Raw genomic sequence first — 17792 nt, 5'->3', positions numbered from 1 at the left:
CCATTTTTAAAGCAGACCCTCCAGGATTTTGCGATGTTGCAATCGCAGTAATCAAATTTGTCTCCCCGAGCAGCACTTAAATATGCATGTCTTACTAGTCAAATGTGCCCCTGCAATGGCCTGCAATGTCCACCCACATTCCCACTTAAATTGACTGATTTCAATGATTGTAATCTCTTTCCGTCACTCATTTACCAAATCACAACTAGAGATCATGCTCAACACTTCCTCAATGTTCTCAACAAAATCAGGGGTAATGACCGTGCAATGTGTTTGTACATAAACAAAGGTTTTCTATCAACAAGTACTTTATACTTGGGCAAAATCAGCATAACACAAGCTCTAGCTTTCAAAATAAAAGTATACCAATAAAATAACATGATTACGCCCAGTCACGTGTATAAAATGCCTGCAGTTGAAACATGCGACAGGCCCCTGACGTCAGACCCGTAGACAGATTGTGGTTCTGTAAAGGACACAGAAATGTTAAGACAGACAGCAGTTAGTTCGTCTGACTGAAGACAAGAAAGGTTACCTGCTTTAACAACTGACTCACTGACATGGGAATGAGTCCGGGTGGTCAAATGGAGATGCAGTACCACACACCACATGAATGTTTGTTAAAAAAGTATCTTAAATACAATTAATTACTGAATGTGACCGGGTGACCAAAGACTGATAACAAATTCATAAAATCATAGGCTGATGCAATGTTTTTTTTTAAAGGCCTAAACATGGCAACTTTTGCGCAACTTTTTAATAGCTATTGCGAAATCAGGCAAAATCCTTGAGGGACTGTTTAAGGTAACATATCAATTACATTAAATTACAGTATGACAGTACAATACCTTACTTTGATGTCACATAACTAAAATTTTCATTAAAAGAACAATTATTCACCTTTTTTTGCCCATGTGGAGAAAACTGAATCTGTTTGCTATGAGCTTGAGTACAGTTGGCCACCAAAAATGTGTTGAAAAACTATGGTACTAAAATATAAGTCGAGGTTAGGACACCCCTTTAGTTTGTGTCATTCTTAGCTGTGATATGATATTTATCATTTATATACTGTACCTATGTACATCTGTTGTCTATGGTGATTGTATTAACAGAAACTACCTCCTGCTGTTTTTAGACTCATATGTTGTTGATTATTTTTCCCAGGCACATTTCTCATTTCATGCACAAAGTTCCTTTCCCTTCCTCTCAGAGGCCTCGCATCCTGGTGCAGGTAAGCTTTGCCTGCGAAAGTTGTCAGGCTGTAAAAACAGGGTGCATGTTACAACTTGGGGAAAAAAAACGATAAAAGGGATCCTTACAGTCATTTGTCATTTTTAGCATTATTATTATTAATGTTAATGTTCTAATCTTGTTTTTCAACGTTTTGCCTTTTACACAGCTTTCCCCTCATGACAGCCTTATGTTGAGCCAGCCAGTGTCGTCTCCTTTACCACTCAGGTATAATTGTCCACACAACAACAATTGTGGTGATATTTTTTGTGCTAACAGTAAACACATCCTCTAAGTGACTCAAAGAACAGCGATTTTTCAGATATTTAGAATCTTATGATTTGTATTCATAATTGTGTGCATTTGTTTTTTGTTTTTTTTAGTGGTGGACGATTTTCCACATTGCTGCAGAATCTTGGACCAGTGAATGCTGTCACCCTTCTGGTGTTTGCTGTCACTGAACAGAAGATTCTAGTTCATTCATTACGACCTGCCGTACTTACCAGCGTTACCGAAGCTTTGGTATCTGTAAGTAGTAGTTGCTACATTCTGATGGACTAAGTGGTATTGTGACATGTCTATTTATCCCATCTTTGCAATGCATCTACTGTAGTGTGTGCTTCTTTTATATTTCATTTCAGGCAAACAAAATGCATTTTGTCACTGCTTTGAAATAAATGTCTTTATTTTCTGTACCTTCAGATGATCTTCCCCTTCCACTGGCCCTGTCCATATATTCCTCTGTGCCCACTGGCACTGGCTGATGTGTTGAGTGCCCCATGCCCATTCATTGTAGGAGTGGACTCTCGCTACTTTGAACTTTATGACCCTCCACCAGATGTGAGCTGCGTAGACCTGGACACAAACACCATATTCCAGTGAGTACACCCTAATACTTCCCTATTCATATACCTACTCTTGGCGAAGAGAATTATGTTATCAGTTCATTCTCCGATCTAGCATCATTGGGAGCAAAAGCCAACCCATTTTTGTTCATTTTTCCTTTAAAATAAATGTTGTCCAATGGCTGCGGAAGTTAAGACGTTGAAACCAAGCACACTAAACCGAAATAACAAATATTTTGAGTTTGTGTCAATATAGAAACAACATTTGACTTGCCACAAGTTGTAAAACTTTTAATAATTGATAGGTATTTAACGGTATCAAAATCTCACGGTACGATATCACAGTACTAAGGCCACAGTACGATATTATTGTGGTATATATCCAAAAAAGACTTAAAAATGCTATAGTGTGTAAAATGAAGTGCCAGGAATGTTTAGGATTAACTGACTTACTGTAATTGAACCCAAACATAATGCTAAAATGTTGTAATCATATTTGTTACGACAAACATGTATTTTTAAGTGCAAAGAATTGTGCAAAGAGTTCCACTGTTTCATGCAAATAATAATGAAAACTTTCAGTTGAGTGTCTTTGAAGTGACAATGTAAACATCCAGTCTAAAACAACACTGCAATTTTGTGTCTTTCAACAAGACATGATCTTGAGAAATTAATCCACGCTTTTATCTCGACTCGTCTTGATTATTGTAATGCCCTGTATGTAGGCATTAGCCAGGCCTCCCTCGCCCGCCTGCAGCTCGTGCAGAACTCTGCTGCTCGTCTGCTAACACAGACCCGCAGACGTGAGCACATCACCCCTATTTTAGCGTCCCTTCACTGGCTCCCTGTGCGTTACCGAATACATTTTAAACTCCTTTTATTTGTTTTTAAATGTCTAAACAACCTCGCGCCAACCTATCTCTCCGACCTCCTTCAGCCTTACTGCCCCACCCGATCCTTAAGATCAGCCGATCAGCTGCTGTTGACGGTCCCTGACACAAGGCTGAAGCTTAGAGGTGACAGAGCTTTCGCCGTTGCTGCTCCCAAGCTCTGGAACGACCTACCCCTGAGTGTTAGACAAGCCTCCTCTCTTCCTGTTTTTAAATCTCTCTTAAAAACATACTTTTATTCCATGGCTTTTAACACTGAGTGATATCCATCCTGCAATGGCGCCCCATAATACACCTGCTGTGATTCTGTTTTTATGTTTTTATTAATTCTATTTTAATTATTTATTTTTTATCGTGTTCTGTTTGTGTTGTGTTGTGTTTGCTCGGTACTCGTTTTATCTTTTAACCTGCTCATTGTACAGCACTTTGGCTACCCCTGTGGTAAATTTTAAATGTGCTCTATAAATAAAGTTGATTTGATTTGATTTGATTTTAGTTTCTGAGAAGCAGTGTCCTACATAGTGAACATGTTTATATCGATAAAGAAAATGCTGTTTCTCAGAAAAGTTAACTAAAAATTTAACTTTTAATAATCAGGCTTGTGAAATGTCCGCAAAAACGCAGAAATCTGCGTTATTATACATTAAAATTTTCGCGTCAAAATATCACTTCTGCATTTTTCAATGAAATATAAAAAAAATAGGATGCAAACAAAATTTGTTAAACACTCGCCTCAGCCTCAGGTGCTCGCTGTTCCTCCTGCCTAAACGCCGCATTGAATTGCAGGACAGGCAGACCATCACGGTAGGGCTGGGCGATACGGCAAAAAAAATGATCACGATTAATTTTCCATACCATCCGATCTTGATTAATATCACTTATACATTTTTATGAAAGGCGGATTGTCCCGTGCAGGGTTATACCGAGTACCATTGCATCCCTACTGTTTACTACTGCAGTATCTTGTAACAGACATTTCCGACATGTTTGATGGAGGTAACATATGCTAACACTGTCATTTTTTCACATCTGTGAGTGTGTTTACTAGAGGTGAAACGGTACAGGTAACCCACGCAACGGTCTGTACTTCGGTTTTAGGGCCACGGTTTGACTTCTTTTTCCGTACGTTTACTGGGAGATAAAGATAAAAACTTTTTTTCGTCTTAGATCTTTTGTTTTTAAGCTCGTCATCACAAGCAGTCTGCAGTGAACAAAGTATCTTTGGTGTACTGATTACTGTCAAATTTATTTCAAGTTAACATTTACTAAACAACACTTTTAAATGGCAAATTATTATTTGTATTCTTTAATTACTTGTATAGTGCAGTGCTTTTGTCACCAGTGCTTTAGCAAATGGCAAGCGGTGACCCAGATTGTGGATTTTTTTCAAAACCCAAATACTGTAGCTTATATTTAATAAAAGTACATTAAAGTGCAATTCCGACCAACGCTAAAGCGCCCGAAAAAAACTACACACCAAGCTTTTGTTTGATACCATCAAGTGTCACGGCATTATTGTGAAGATTTTGAAACCGAAATACCGCGGTATCTACAATCCTGCTACACCCGTTAATAACTATCTTTCACAAGGTCAGACCCAAACCTAAAGTCTGAAGATATTCAGGCGCCCATATTGGCACATGTGTGCATGTGGTGAATGAGTATGTCCTAAAAAGTGAAATCTTTGAAGAAAATAAGAGTTCAGTTCTGAGTGGATATGCTTTCACTGCCAAAGAGGCGTGTGCTTATATGTGGTAAGTAAAGAGCAAAAAAGGGAAAAAAGTGTACTGTGAAAGACATTGTCTATACAATTACTCATCATTTGTTTCAAACGTAGGCCTATGCATGCACATTGCACTTCTGGTTGTTGGAACAGTTTATATTAAGAAAAGAATAAAAGTTCAAAAAAATGTCAGCCGTCTTATGTTTTGCAGTTCCAGACTATTTGGCTCTTTTGATAGTAAAGGTCAGCGATCCCTGGTATAAATGTTAAAATGCTGCTCCTAATACTGCTTCCTTCAGACTCTTTTTTCAACTACCTTGCTACTGTGCATTATAAATATTTCACATAATTACTCCCAATGAAGAATATTCATTAATGGTTGAATTCTTGCATCTAATCACTAAAGCACTAAAAGTTAAGTAAAACATAAAGAATGTTGGAATTTTAATTTTGTTCCCATTGTTTTTTAAAGAGTAAAATAGATGTTTTATTTTTTTGTTATAATTTAAATAATATTACGTATAATGGCCCTATACAGTATGTGTCTTAACATCAATAAGTCAGTGTCAGTAGTATGTTGTTCCATTTCCATTTTTTCCCTGTAGCCAACTGACTAAATAACGACTTATTTTAAAGTGGACCTATTATGCAAAACAAATGTTTCTTACCTATTGGTACCTTTTTTGTGTATTTGGGATCTGCTTAGTTCCCGAAAATTTGGTTCGATCCTTGGCTTCTGCTATGCTCGTAACGTCCGTTGTGTCCTTGGGCAAGACACTTCACCATTGCTCCTGATGGGTTGTGGTTCGGGCCTTGCATGACAGCTCCCGCCATCAGTGTGTGAATAGGTGAATGTGGAAAAGCGCCTTGAATACCTTGACGGTAGAAAAGCGTTATACAAGTGTAGCCCGTTTACTATTAGTGACTTCAGCTGATATTTCTATAAATGGTATAGGTTTACCCAAATTTCTTAGCGTGAGGCCGCCATTGTAGTCCGTCCTGTAGTCAATAAGCTCTTTCTTTTTTGCTATCCTCTCAGACTTGCAGCATCCTTCGCCGTCGCCATTTCTAATACAAATTAGCGTATAGTTCAAACTACTAACTATGGAAGCGCTAAAAACTACAATATGGATGACGGGGAGAAGACGCTGTCAAAGTGGAGCCACGTAAATAAGACCGCTCACAAAATGGCACATCCTGAAGAGACGGTCGGAAAGCAGCTTGAAAGTGGTCTGTAAAACATAATCTATGCAACATTTTGACCAAAGAACCACCATTACATGTTCTGTAGGCCACAAGGAAGTGTTTAAAAAAATGATAATATGACCCCTTTAAGATGAAAAGCAGTGTTACGGTTATTATGGTAAGCTCGACTAGGTTCACATAATGCTTGGCGGTTTTCACAGTTCTGACCCTATGGTGGTAAGAACTCACCAGGCCCAACTGCAGTGCATGTTTTTTCTGGCCCATCAACCCTTCCAGAGCTAAGTTTATGTGTCTACTTTTCCAGTAATGAAGATAAGCGAGCCCTCACATGGAAGATCTTACCAAAGAAAGCTTGTAAAATCTTAATGAATGTGCTGAACACGCTATACCAGCAACTTGTTGATGGTGAGTACTGACTGAGCATATTCAATTAATAACTGAATAATTTCATTGTTGATATAGGAAATGTTTTGCTTAAACCCTTAAACATATTTTTTTGTATTGCATTTATATGGGGATGTTTTCTAGTCAACTACTGTAACTAAATGACTTGTATGATGCAACTTCCTGTGGAACATGTGACTTAAATAAATAATAAATAGACTTGTGGAACATTACGAAGTTTCACAAATATGTAAATAAATAATAATAATTTTGAAGGCTTTAAATTATTGTATGTCAATGTAACATCCTTTAAAATGTTAAGGACGCGGGCGGGGACAGGCAGCAAATGCTATTTTTCCAGTATTTAAGGTAGTTTAAAATCATTTTTTTAAATTCATAAATATGGAATCAGATTCATGTGCAGGACACTTAGCTTTCAAATTTATTTCATTTTACAGTAAATGTTTGTGCATTTATACATTGGATTTCCTGGTGTTTGGTGAATTGGCTTTCACACAAATATTTGTTGCAACTATTAAACTGTAGAATTTATATACGTAACTTAAACTTAAATTCGTTTTTTAAATTTCAGCTGAAAAGTAATGTATGTCAGACATTTCTTTTTCAAGAGAAAAATTGGAACTTATGGGGTTAATTATATGCCTCAGATAGCTTCTATACCAAGTACAAAGAAGAAGAATTCTGATAAACATATTGAATCTTTTTTTTTTTTTAATTAGTTAATCTCATTCATCTCCTAGGTGAACCATAAATTACATAAGTATTTATTTATGAGAACTTTAAATTATTGTGTATAAATTCACATGTCTAATATCTATGTATTTAATATTTTTTTATTTATTGTATATTAATTCATTTACTCATTTATGTATTCACTGTTGTGGTACAAATAGAGAACAAACAAATAGGATAAAACTGCTATGATACGAAAAGGGGTGGAATTAAATAAGGTCTGTTTCTTCCTACTCCTCTTTATAAATAAAGTTGATTTGATTTCGGACATGCTGTAATGAAACAACTGGAAATATGTGATATATTGCATTGTAATTTTATTGTATGCACGTTCGAAAGAAACTGAAACTGACTGACTGACTATTTGAAATAAAACGCTACCTACTGTAAAACAAAAATGACAAGTGTTTTATTATCCATGCTTCAGAAGGTACTGTTTGTTTGTCTGCAGGTCAGTACCAGTCTGACACTTTGCCTGAGTTGACCATTAGTGATGTATCAGAGTTGAGCTGTGGGAAGAGTCTCAATACTGTGAATCTGGAGATCCAGGAAGCCTTTTTGCGCTTCATGGCAGCCATTTTAAAAGGCTACCGTTCCTTTCTGAGACCTATCACCCAGGCACCATCTGAGAAAGCAACAGATGCCAGCTCACTTTTTGACTTGCAAGGTATGGAAAATAATGAAATGCATGTGTGCAACAGAGCCCAGTCATAGAATGACTGACTGTAATGCATTCGTTCATGCAGGTTCTTCGTTACAGGAATAAAATACACTCAAAAATTCAAACAGTAGTAAACTACATACCAAATACTAGAGTTTTAAACATTTATCAGAGGAAAGGTTTATGGGAGCATTACAAACAATAACATACATTAGACGCAATAAGTGTTCATCTTAAAATTTGGGGGGAAGTTTTATTTTACACAATGACAAAATATCAACAAAGAAATCCAGAAAAAATATCTATCAAATAAAGCTTATAAATAATTGAGTAAAATAAGTGTTTGCAAACATGATTTAGCACTTAGAGGCGAAACAATTGTTGGCAAACACAAACCGGTAAGACGGTACGTGTGGTTGGTCACCATAGTTGCGCACGTCTTTAAGAGTCATTTTGGTCCACTCCATTTGACAGTCTCCAAAATCCTGAAGGATTTGAGGCTGTCACTTGGCAACTTCAACTTTTAACTCCCTCCACTTAGTTTCAATTGGATTAAGATCTAGACCAGGGGTCCCCAAACTACCGCCCGTAGACCAAAATCCAGAAGTCCCAATTTTTTTAAAGATAACTTCATAAATATATGTATATATTTTTAAATCATTATTGTTTTTTTTAATCTTTCCTTTCTAGCCCATCCATCAATGCATTTTCTCTCACTGTAGCCGTAGTAAACATACCTGTTAGTACAGTTAGTTTGACAAAATACTTGACTATTGTCAACTCATCTTTATTATGGGCCTGCTGAAATGCAAGCACCCATTCACATGCTGCTAAGCAGCAGTGAATGGGCACTTGCAATGCAAGCAGCCCATATTATTATTGCTCATACTTCAAACTTTATGATAGTTCCACACATTTCTCTTTAGCTTATTAATACGTGATGAACCGGTCAACGAACCCCCACATATGTTATACCGTCTCGTTCGCACTGATGGGAGTACTCTAAATTGGAATGTTTTGTGTTACCATGGCAACACTGTTCACAAATAAACAAAAGAATGGCGGATATTTTCAGCAGAACAGGCAGCAAAACAGGCCCAGAGCATAATACTACCACCACCATGCTTGACGGTAGGATGGTGATCCTGGGATTAAAGGCCTCACATTTTCTCCTACAAACATATTGCTGGGTATTGTGGCCGAACAGCTAAATTTTTGTTTCATCTGACCACAGAACTTTCCTCCAGAAGGTCTTATCTTTGTCCATGTAATGTCAGTCTTAACCAGCAGGGGCCCCCGGTGAGGACAGTGAAGAAACGCTATCTAACTTCTGAAGTGGCTGCCAATTTTATTGAGGTTGTTCAGAACACTCCTGCTGAAATGTTACCTTCATCACGCGAGGTTATCATTCATAATTTGAACCGTAAACTAAAATCTACTCCGGATGCAGTAGCTCCACTTTTAACAAAAAATAATCAAAACAAAACCTATAACCCTTGTGGACAAACAACAAGGATATGTGTCATGTGAAAAGAAATCGCAGGAGTGCAGAGAGGAAATGAAGGAAATTTAAATTAACGATACGTCATCAGATTTTACGTCAACAACTCAAGACCTGCAATATCACAGTCAAACAGGGTTGAATTGACCATTACTCAGAACTCATCACATACTATAAAGCAACCCCTGGTTCCTCTTCTCCGCTTTTGTTAATTTAACAAGTACACATTTTAATAAAGCTTCTAAAATACCATCAAACACCCTTTGTGAGGAATTTGCGGACCACTTCAGAACCCAGATCAAATTAATCAGATCTGGTCTCCAAACACAGCAAGTTTTATCTGCTGACACACCTGATCTGTTGTCCCTGCCTGAGGAATGTTGTAATGCCATACTCTCTGGCCTTCCCAAAAAGAATATCAGAACTCTATAATTATTACACAACTCAGCTGCTGACAAGGACCAGAGTTACACCAGTTTTAAAGTCGCTGCATTGACTCGCCGCCCGCTTCAGGGTCGATATTAAAGTTATAATATTATTTTTCAAATGTCTGAAAGGCCTAGCACCTTCTTACCTATTTGATCTGCTTTGACCCCATCAACTCTCACGGATCCTGACATCCTCTGGCACTGACCTTGTATCTTTACCAAATACTACAACGAAGACCCCTGGTGAGGCGGCATTTAGCCATTATAGCCCCCACCTGTGGAACAGCTTGCCAGAGAGCCCCAGGACTGCAGAGAATGTTGATATTTAAAAAATAAAAAATAAAAAAGGCTAAAGACACACCTTTTTAATCAGGCTGTTTTACTGATCATGTTAAACTCCTATGTTTTTTTTATTATTGATTATGTTTTCTATCTTAACTATTATTACTACTATTATTCACTCATTTGTTATTAATTTATTAATGTATTATTTATTATATTTATATTTTATTTTTACATATATTTTTTAAAATATGTGTGTGCGCGTACGTGCTCATTTATTTATTTGTAATACAGCACTTTGTGTTTGCCACTTGCCTTTTTAGCATGGCAGAATCTCAACCTATGATGGCAAAGTGTATTACCAATGTGCCACCATGAAAATTCTTAGCAATCGCCTTCCATGTAATTATGGACTAAACCCTCACCTTTCTTACCCCACAAGATGAATTATTGCATGGAGCTTCATAATAAGGCAGATTCCCTGTTAGCTAAATAATCCAACTATTGTATATATTCAAGATAACAGTAGTCTCTTTCTCACCAACCTTCACCTTGCCAAGAAGAGTTGTCAAATCAAAAATCAGCCAGAGTTAGTTCAGAAAGGGTGTTAATCGCTACAAAAATCACACAGTGGGTACAGAAAGTATTCAGACCCCTTTACATTTTTTCACTCTTTGTTTCATTGCAGCCTTTTGCAAAAATCAAAAAAGTTCATTTTATTCTCTTTAATGTACACTCAGCACCCCATCTTGACAGAAAAAAAACAGAAATGTAGATATTTTCTCAAATATAAAACAAATCTATTTAAATCCCATGTACATAAGAATTCAAAGCCTTTGGTCAATACTGTGTTGATGCCCCTTTGGCAGCAATTACAGCCTCAAGTATTTTAGAAAAAGATGCTACAAGCTTGGCACACCTATCTTTGGGCAGTTTCGCTCATTCCTCTTTGCAGCACCTCTCAAGCTCCATCAGATAGGGTGGGAAACGTTGCTTTTTTATCCAGGATGTCTGCGTTCATCTTCGTCTAGTCAGGGACGTCAAGAAGCCGATGGTCATTGTGTCAGAGTTTTTAATTTTTAATACATTTGCAAAAAAATCTAATTTTGTTTTTTTTTGTCAAGATGGTGTGCTGAGTGTGCATTAATGAGAAATAAAATAATTTTTTTTTATTTTAGCAAATGACTGCAATGAAACAAAGTGAAACATTTAAAGGGGTCTGAATACGTTCTGTGAGAGAAAAGTGACATTTTACCAAATACAGTATAAGTGCAAAGTACCAGAGGTGTGGACTCGAGTCACATGACTTGGACTCGAGTCAGACTCGAGTCATGAATTTGATGACTTTAGACTCGACTTGACAAAATGTAAAAAGACTTGCAACTCGACTTAGACTTTAACATCAATGACTTGTGACTTCACTTGGACTTGAGCCTTTTGAATTGACATGACTTGACATGACTTGCTACTTTCCCCAAAACCCAAAGATGAAAAAGTTATTCGGGAGCGCTCCGTATTTTTCATTGTGTACTTGTCTATCAGCGTTGCGTGTGTCAGCTGGTGTGCTCTCAGTACAACAGCCAATCAAATTAGATCTACTTTGTTTTCATCACACAGCATTCGTCCAATCAAATTGCAGGACAACCAACGAAGAAGACATGTCCAAACCACACGCCAGTGAACAAAAAATGATACCTAAAATAATTTTGTTTGGGTATAAAAATTATGAGGTGGTCAACACAAAACGGTTTGCAGTATGCAACACATGCGGTTCGAAAATTACTGATGGAGAGGCAACAACTTCCAACTTCGTCCGGCATTTGAAGTTGCACAAAGAACGGTAAGTTTTGAATGTAAGATAACGTTTATTGGCTAAGTAACGTGACTTTTATTTGCTGTGTAGTTAAATCAGTGAGGCTGTAAACTCACTGCTAACGTTATAACGTTATTGCAAACACGGGAATCTGTTGCAGTTCACTACCTTATTCATACTTTTTGTTCAGTGATTTTTTTTAAGCAGGGTTACGTTAGTCAATATATCACACGTAACGTTAGACGGCGGTCAGCAGCACCGCGTATTTTAGCCACCTAAAAAAAGACAAAAATAGTAAAATAAAGGTCAGTTAAAATGTATACTATATTATGAATATGTGTACCGTTTTAGCTAGCTTTCTGACATACTTTTGGTTGTTTACCTCAGTGGTCCCCAACCACCGGGCCGCGGCCCGGTACTGGTCCGTGGATCGATTGGTATCGGGCCGCACAATAATTTTTTTTTTTTTAATTTTTTTTTTAATTAAATCAACATAAAAAACACAAGATACACTTACAAGTAGTGCACCAACCCAAAACAACTCTCTCCCCCCTTTTGTTCTGGGCATTGAACATGAAGACTCTTCCTTCACTGTTCCGAGTGGCCATGAGAGTCTTGGCAGTGCCTGCCTCCAGTGCTCCAGTGGAGCGAGTTTTCAGCCATGGTGGCATCATACTACGCCCCCATCGTGCACAAATGACTGACAGACTCTTGGCTAATTTGGTCTTTTGCAGATGCAATGCAGCATAGGGCCCTGACATATAAAAAGTACAACTTTTTTGTTATGTTCACGTATATGTCATGTTTTTTCAATGTTAACACTTTTGTACAAATAAGTACATTTGCACTTTATTTTTCAATGTGTTTGTTCTGTAAAGGAATGAGTTAATGTTTCAAATGACTGGTTAATAGTGCTATTATAAAGTGCAATGTCAGCACAATTTTCTTTCCTGCAATTTAAAATGCACTTGTTTTAATAAATAAATACAGCGTTTGAAAAGCATACACAATCTGTGTTAATATATTAGTCTGTGGTTAAAAGGACTTGAAAGGACTCGAAACTCAAAATGCAGGACTTAGGACTTGACTTGAGACTTTCCAGTCTTGACTTTGGACTTGACTCGGGGCTTGCCTGTCTTGACTCGGGACTTGACTCGGACTTGAGGGCAAAGACTTGAGACTTACTTGTGACTTGCAAAACAATGACTTGGTCCCACCTCTGCAAAGTACTATACAGTATGTATGATTTTGACAATATGTAAATCAGAGAAAATCCAAAATGAAGTCCAACTTTGACCTTTCTTCTTCTTAAAAGTCGTTGAAGATGTACACTATGTTGTAATTCCCATCTGAAAAAAGTGGTTCAAAGCATGCCCATGCTGAGTGGGCATGCTACAGTAAGGGTAAACGGCTTAAGACACCTGTAAAGAAGAGTAATATTATTATTAATTTTTCCAGGGTTCTTGAAGAGTCGTGACCGCTCCCACCAAAAGTTCTACTCACTGATGACCAAAACCCAGATGTTTATCCATTTTATTGAGGAGTGCTCTTTTGTTAGCGACAAAGACGCTAGTCTGGCCTTCTTCGACGATTGTGTGGAAAAAGTGAGTTTCTTAATAGTTAAAGAAGAACGCATGTTTTATTAATACATTTGAACATATTATTGGTTTTCTGAGATATCAAGGATGCTTAACTACAATAGTTTAGTAAACTATATTTGGCACTATATAGTGTGATTTACTTGTGTACCTGCATTTCAACCAAAGTCAGCTGGAATGGGCTCTATAGAGCTAATCAGTGACTCCGAGGACAAGCGGTATTGAAAATAGATGGATAATAAGGTATAGAATAATGAAATATAATTCATCAATAAGAGGATCGGGAGTGTGTGCTGGCAAGTTCCAAGGAATTGGGAGAGGCTTGTTGATAGAAGAGGTTAGAAGAATATGGGAAGCCAGGTTGTTGAGAGCTCTTGAGATTATAACTTTTTGAAGGGCGTGCAAAAGTTGAATATATACTTTATTGCTGGGTTACAACCACCTGACCTGGCATTTTCGGTTAACAAGGGTCAAACATTCAGTATACTCTTTATTTAGCACTAGCTGCTTAGACATCTGAGCATTATAAAAGTTTGGGGCTGACTATACCACACCAGATATAATTTAAAAAAATGCTGAATGTGATGGAATAGAGCCACATACTCTTCAAGGAGAACTGCACTGTTTTTGGAATGTTGTTTATCATTCACAAACATTATGTAAGACAATAACACATATGTCTTTCTTTTTTTATGTATTCAAAATTGTAATATACGGCACGTTTGAGGTGGGTAACAATGGAGGTAATGGGATTTGCTCTATAACACCTATAAAGCACTCTTAAAAACATCCAACAACATTTTATATACACTCTGTAAGTATATATGTAATGGTGTTACAGGCACAATAATAATAACATGTAATATTTACATATTTTGGGCATTGTAAAGCCTGCAGCGGGGCAATAATTTCACAGATGCATCACAACATTCGCAATTTACTTCAACAACAAATACTACTGCTAACCAGCCAACAACGACTACTTTGGGACAAGTGATGATCCAGAACTTAATATTTATGAGCCTGAATATACAGAGGATGAGCTACAGGTTTTAGAAGCGCAGTGATGATCAGATCTATCAAGTCACACTATGCTAAGTACTAAACAATAAATACAAACTACGAACACATTTAATCAATCACTTACTGTACAATGTCGGCTCTCAGTGGGATGCTGACTGATGGGATGTTTGTATCTTCCCTTAAAGATGAAGAATTAATTATAATCCTCACACAGATGGAAAAAAAATTGTGGGCGTAAACAAGTGTCTTTTCGTGACTTTCCAGGTTTAAGTTGAATATCAAATTTGACCAACTTTTTAGTTTATGGCCACAACCTTGTACTATACAAATAAGAGGCATTATTTATAATCTAGAATTAACTTTTACCAACTCAAAGGCAATGCAAGCGGCTCACAGTTGCATAAGCTAGTTACGTCTGTGATTACGGGGTCACTAAAAGTAGTTTCTCTGCGTTAGCACTTATAACAATATCGCTAATACTTGGTTAATATGCAGATGACAACATGTAAATGTATTATTTTTGGTGTTTTTAAAAAAAAATTTAGAGGGCTCTGTGGGCGCCTTAGATGACTCCCACTCATTGCATTGTTAGCCACCTTGTAATTGCCATCCATCTATCCTTCCATTTTCTACCGCTTGTCTATCTCTGGGTTGCGGGGGGGGGCAGGAACCTATCCCAGTTGCACTCGGGCGGCAGGCATTTTTTGTAGTTTGGTTGGAATTAGGCGGGTAAGACCATAGAGCTAAGCAGTCTGTTCAAGCTGAAAAGTATCAAATCAAGAGAAAAGTAGACAAAGAAGCAATAATACACTTATATTTTGTTGAGAGACAGTTTCCATTAGAATAGTACAGCATAAAATGTCTCCTGTAGTCTGTATGTATTATTTGTTTACCAGGATTATTTCATATTCTACCAATTATACTAAAATGTGTGACCTAAACAATCTGAATTCTGAATGTCCTTTCACTGTTCTTTTCTTGTCTTTTCTCTCTTTATTTGTGAGCAGTTGTACTGCTCAGAGCGGAGTGCTGAAAAAGGGAGCAAGGTACAGTATGTCTGTTATTGTTTACCAGCTATTATGGTTTGCAATTAATGTTTTGGTATTTCCTGATCGAATACAGGGCAAAAGCAAAAGGGCAAGCAATAGTAAAATGAGCTTCACCTCTGATTGTGCAATCCCTAACAACCTAGGTTTCCATTTCTCAGCATGTTTGCAGAAATATGTATTCTAATTCTACAGCTTGTATAATGTCTTTAATTAATGTGTGACACCATTATTTTTGCTGATTAGACAATACAAGTGAAACTCAAACATTTGAATATTGTGCGAAAGTTCATTCATGTCAGAAATTCAACTTCAAATGTGAAACTGATATGTGATATGCACTCATTACATGCAAAGTGAGACGTCAAGCCTTAATTTGTTATAATGTTCAGGCAAGAATTAAGGTTTGAATGGCCTTCCCAAAGTCCTGACTTAAACGTTTGGACAATGCTGAAGAAACAAGTCCATGTCAGAAAACCCAACAAATTTAGCTGAACTGCACTAATTTTGTCAAGAGGAGTGGTCAAAAATTCAAGCAGAAGCTTGTGGATGGCTACCAAAAGCGCCTTATTGCAGTGAAACTTGCCAAGGGACATGTAACCAAATATTAACATTGCTGTATGTATACTTTTGACCCAGCAGATTTGCTCACATTTTCAGTAGACCCATAATACATTCATAAAAGAACCAAACTTCATGAATGTTTTTGTGACCAACAAGTATGTGCTCCAGTCACTCTATCACAAAAAAATAAGAGTTGTAGAAATGATTGGAAACTCATGACAGCCATGACATTATGTTCTTTGTTCTTTATGTAAACTTTTGACGACTGCATCTGCCACACTTGTATGTGTAAATGTGATTACAAAGGATTCAGTGCCTTACCAGGCATAAAACTTACCACACGTCACTTATCTACCCACTACTCTTGAACAATTCTTCAATTTCAAGCACTCTCCTCAAGCAAAAAAACACATTTCAGAACGATATCAATTGGCTCAAAATGTCAAAAAGCATCGGTCGAATAGGTGTCTGTCCATCAATCATCAATCAATCAATCTTTATTTATATAGCCCTAAATCACAAGTGTCTCAAAGGGCTGCACAAGCCACAACGACATCCTCGGTACAAAGCCCACATACGGGCAAGGAAAAACTCACCCCAGTGGGACGTCGATGTGAATGACTATGAGAAACCTTGGAGAGGACCGCATATGTGGGTAACCCCCCCCCCTCTAGGGGAGACCGAAAGCAATGGATGTCGAGTGGGTCTGACATAATATTGTGAGAGTCCAGTCCATAGTGGATCCAACATAATAGTAAGAGTCCAGTCCATAGTGGGGCCAGCAGGACACCATCCCGAGCGGAGACGGGTCAGCAGCGTAGAGATGTTCCCAGCCGATGCACAGGCGAGCGGTCCACCCCGGGTCCCGACTCTGGACAGCCAGCACTTCATCCATGGCCACCGGACCTGTGCCCCCCCCCCCCCCCTCAAGGAAAAGGGGAGCAGAGGAGAAAAGAAAAGAAACGGCAGATCAACTGGTCTAACAGGGGGGCTATTTAAAGGCTAGAGTATACAAATGAGTTTTAAGATGGGACTTAAATGCTTCTACTGAGGTAGCATCTCTAATTGTTACCGGGAGGGCATTCCATAGTACTGGAGCCCGAATAGAAAACGCTCTATAGCCCGCAGACTTTTTTTGGGCTCTGGGAATCACTAATAAGCCGGAGTTCTTTGAACGCAGATTTCTTGCCGGGACATATGGTACAATGCAATCGACAAGATAGGACGGAGCTAGACCGTGCAGTATTTTATACGTAAGTAGTAAAACCTTAAAGTCACATCTTAAGTGCACAGGAAGCCAGTGCAGGTGAGCCAGTATAGGCGTAATATGATCAAACTTTCTTGTTCTTGTCAAAAGTCTAGCAGCCGCATTTTGTACCAACTGTAATTTTTTAATGCTAGACATAGGGAGACCCGAAAATAATACGTTACAATAGTCGAGACGTAACGTCCATGTGATCATAACTCAAGTGATCATCTGCTGCATGTATAGTTTATAGCAGTTGTAATAGATCAGATTGTGCCATTGCCTAAACATTGTTTTTACATTTTTCTGCAGGTAGATGGTGATAGGCCAGATGAAGCAAGGTTTATAGAGACTGATGTCCATCGTAGTGAGCACACAGTCTTCATCACGCCTCCAGAGCTGCCCCTTCTGCCTGATGAGGAAGCGTATCCCTTATCCTACAGGTAAAAAGGAAATAAAAAAAATATGTGAATATTCAGATTTAGAATACGAGACCAGCAACCTGTGGTATGTGCCAAGCTTTAGAATAGTGTGTAAAAATGTTTTTATTTTTATTAAAAAAAACTTGCTAGCATCATATTTTTTATCATTTTTGAAAC

General features: G+C 37.8%; 1 protein-coding gene across 5 annotated transcripts in view; it reads left to right on the top strand.

Annotated features, from left to right (window-relative positions):
* Positions 1-17792, top strand: part of LOC133616043 (C-myc promoter-binding protein-like) — a 112377-nt gene that overhangs the window by 47262 nt on the left and 47323 nt on the right. For all 5 annotated transcript variants that reach the window (XM_061975047.1, XM_061975048.1, XM_061975046.1 and 2 more), the window contains 9 exons: positions 1165-1231; positions 1400-1458; positions 1614-1758; positions 1933-2108; positions 6199-6299; positions 7483-7698; positions 13175-13320; positions 15345-15383; positions 17506-17636. In XM_061975047.1, the coding sequence (XP_061831031.1) occupies positions 1165-1231; positions 1400-1458; positions 1614-1758; positions 1933-2108; positions 6199-6299; positions 7483-7698; positions 13175-13320; positions 15345-15383; positions 17506-17636 (1080 nt within the window). The remainder of the gene's footprint in view (positions 1-1164; positions 1232-1399; positions 1459-1613; positions 1759-1932; positions 2109-6198; positions 6300-7482; positions 7699-13174; positions 13321-15344; positions 15384-17505; positions 17637-17792) is intronic.

The sequence above is a fragment of the Nerophis lumbriciformis genome, linkage group LG15 (assembly GCF_033978685.3).
Source record: "Nerophis lumbriciformis linkage group LG15, RoL_Nlum_v2.1, whole genome shotgun sequence".
NCBI classification, from domain to species: domain Eukaryota; kingdom Metazoa; phylum Chordata; class Actinopteri; order Syngnathiformes; family Syngnathidae; genus Nerophis; species Nerophis lumbriciformis.
This window is presented reverse-complemented; position numbering and strand designations above follow the sequence as displayed.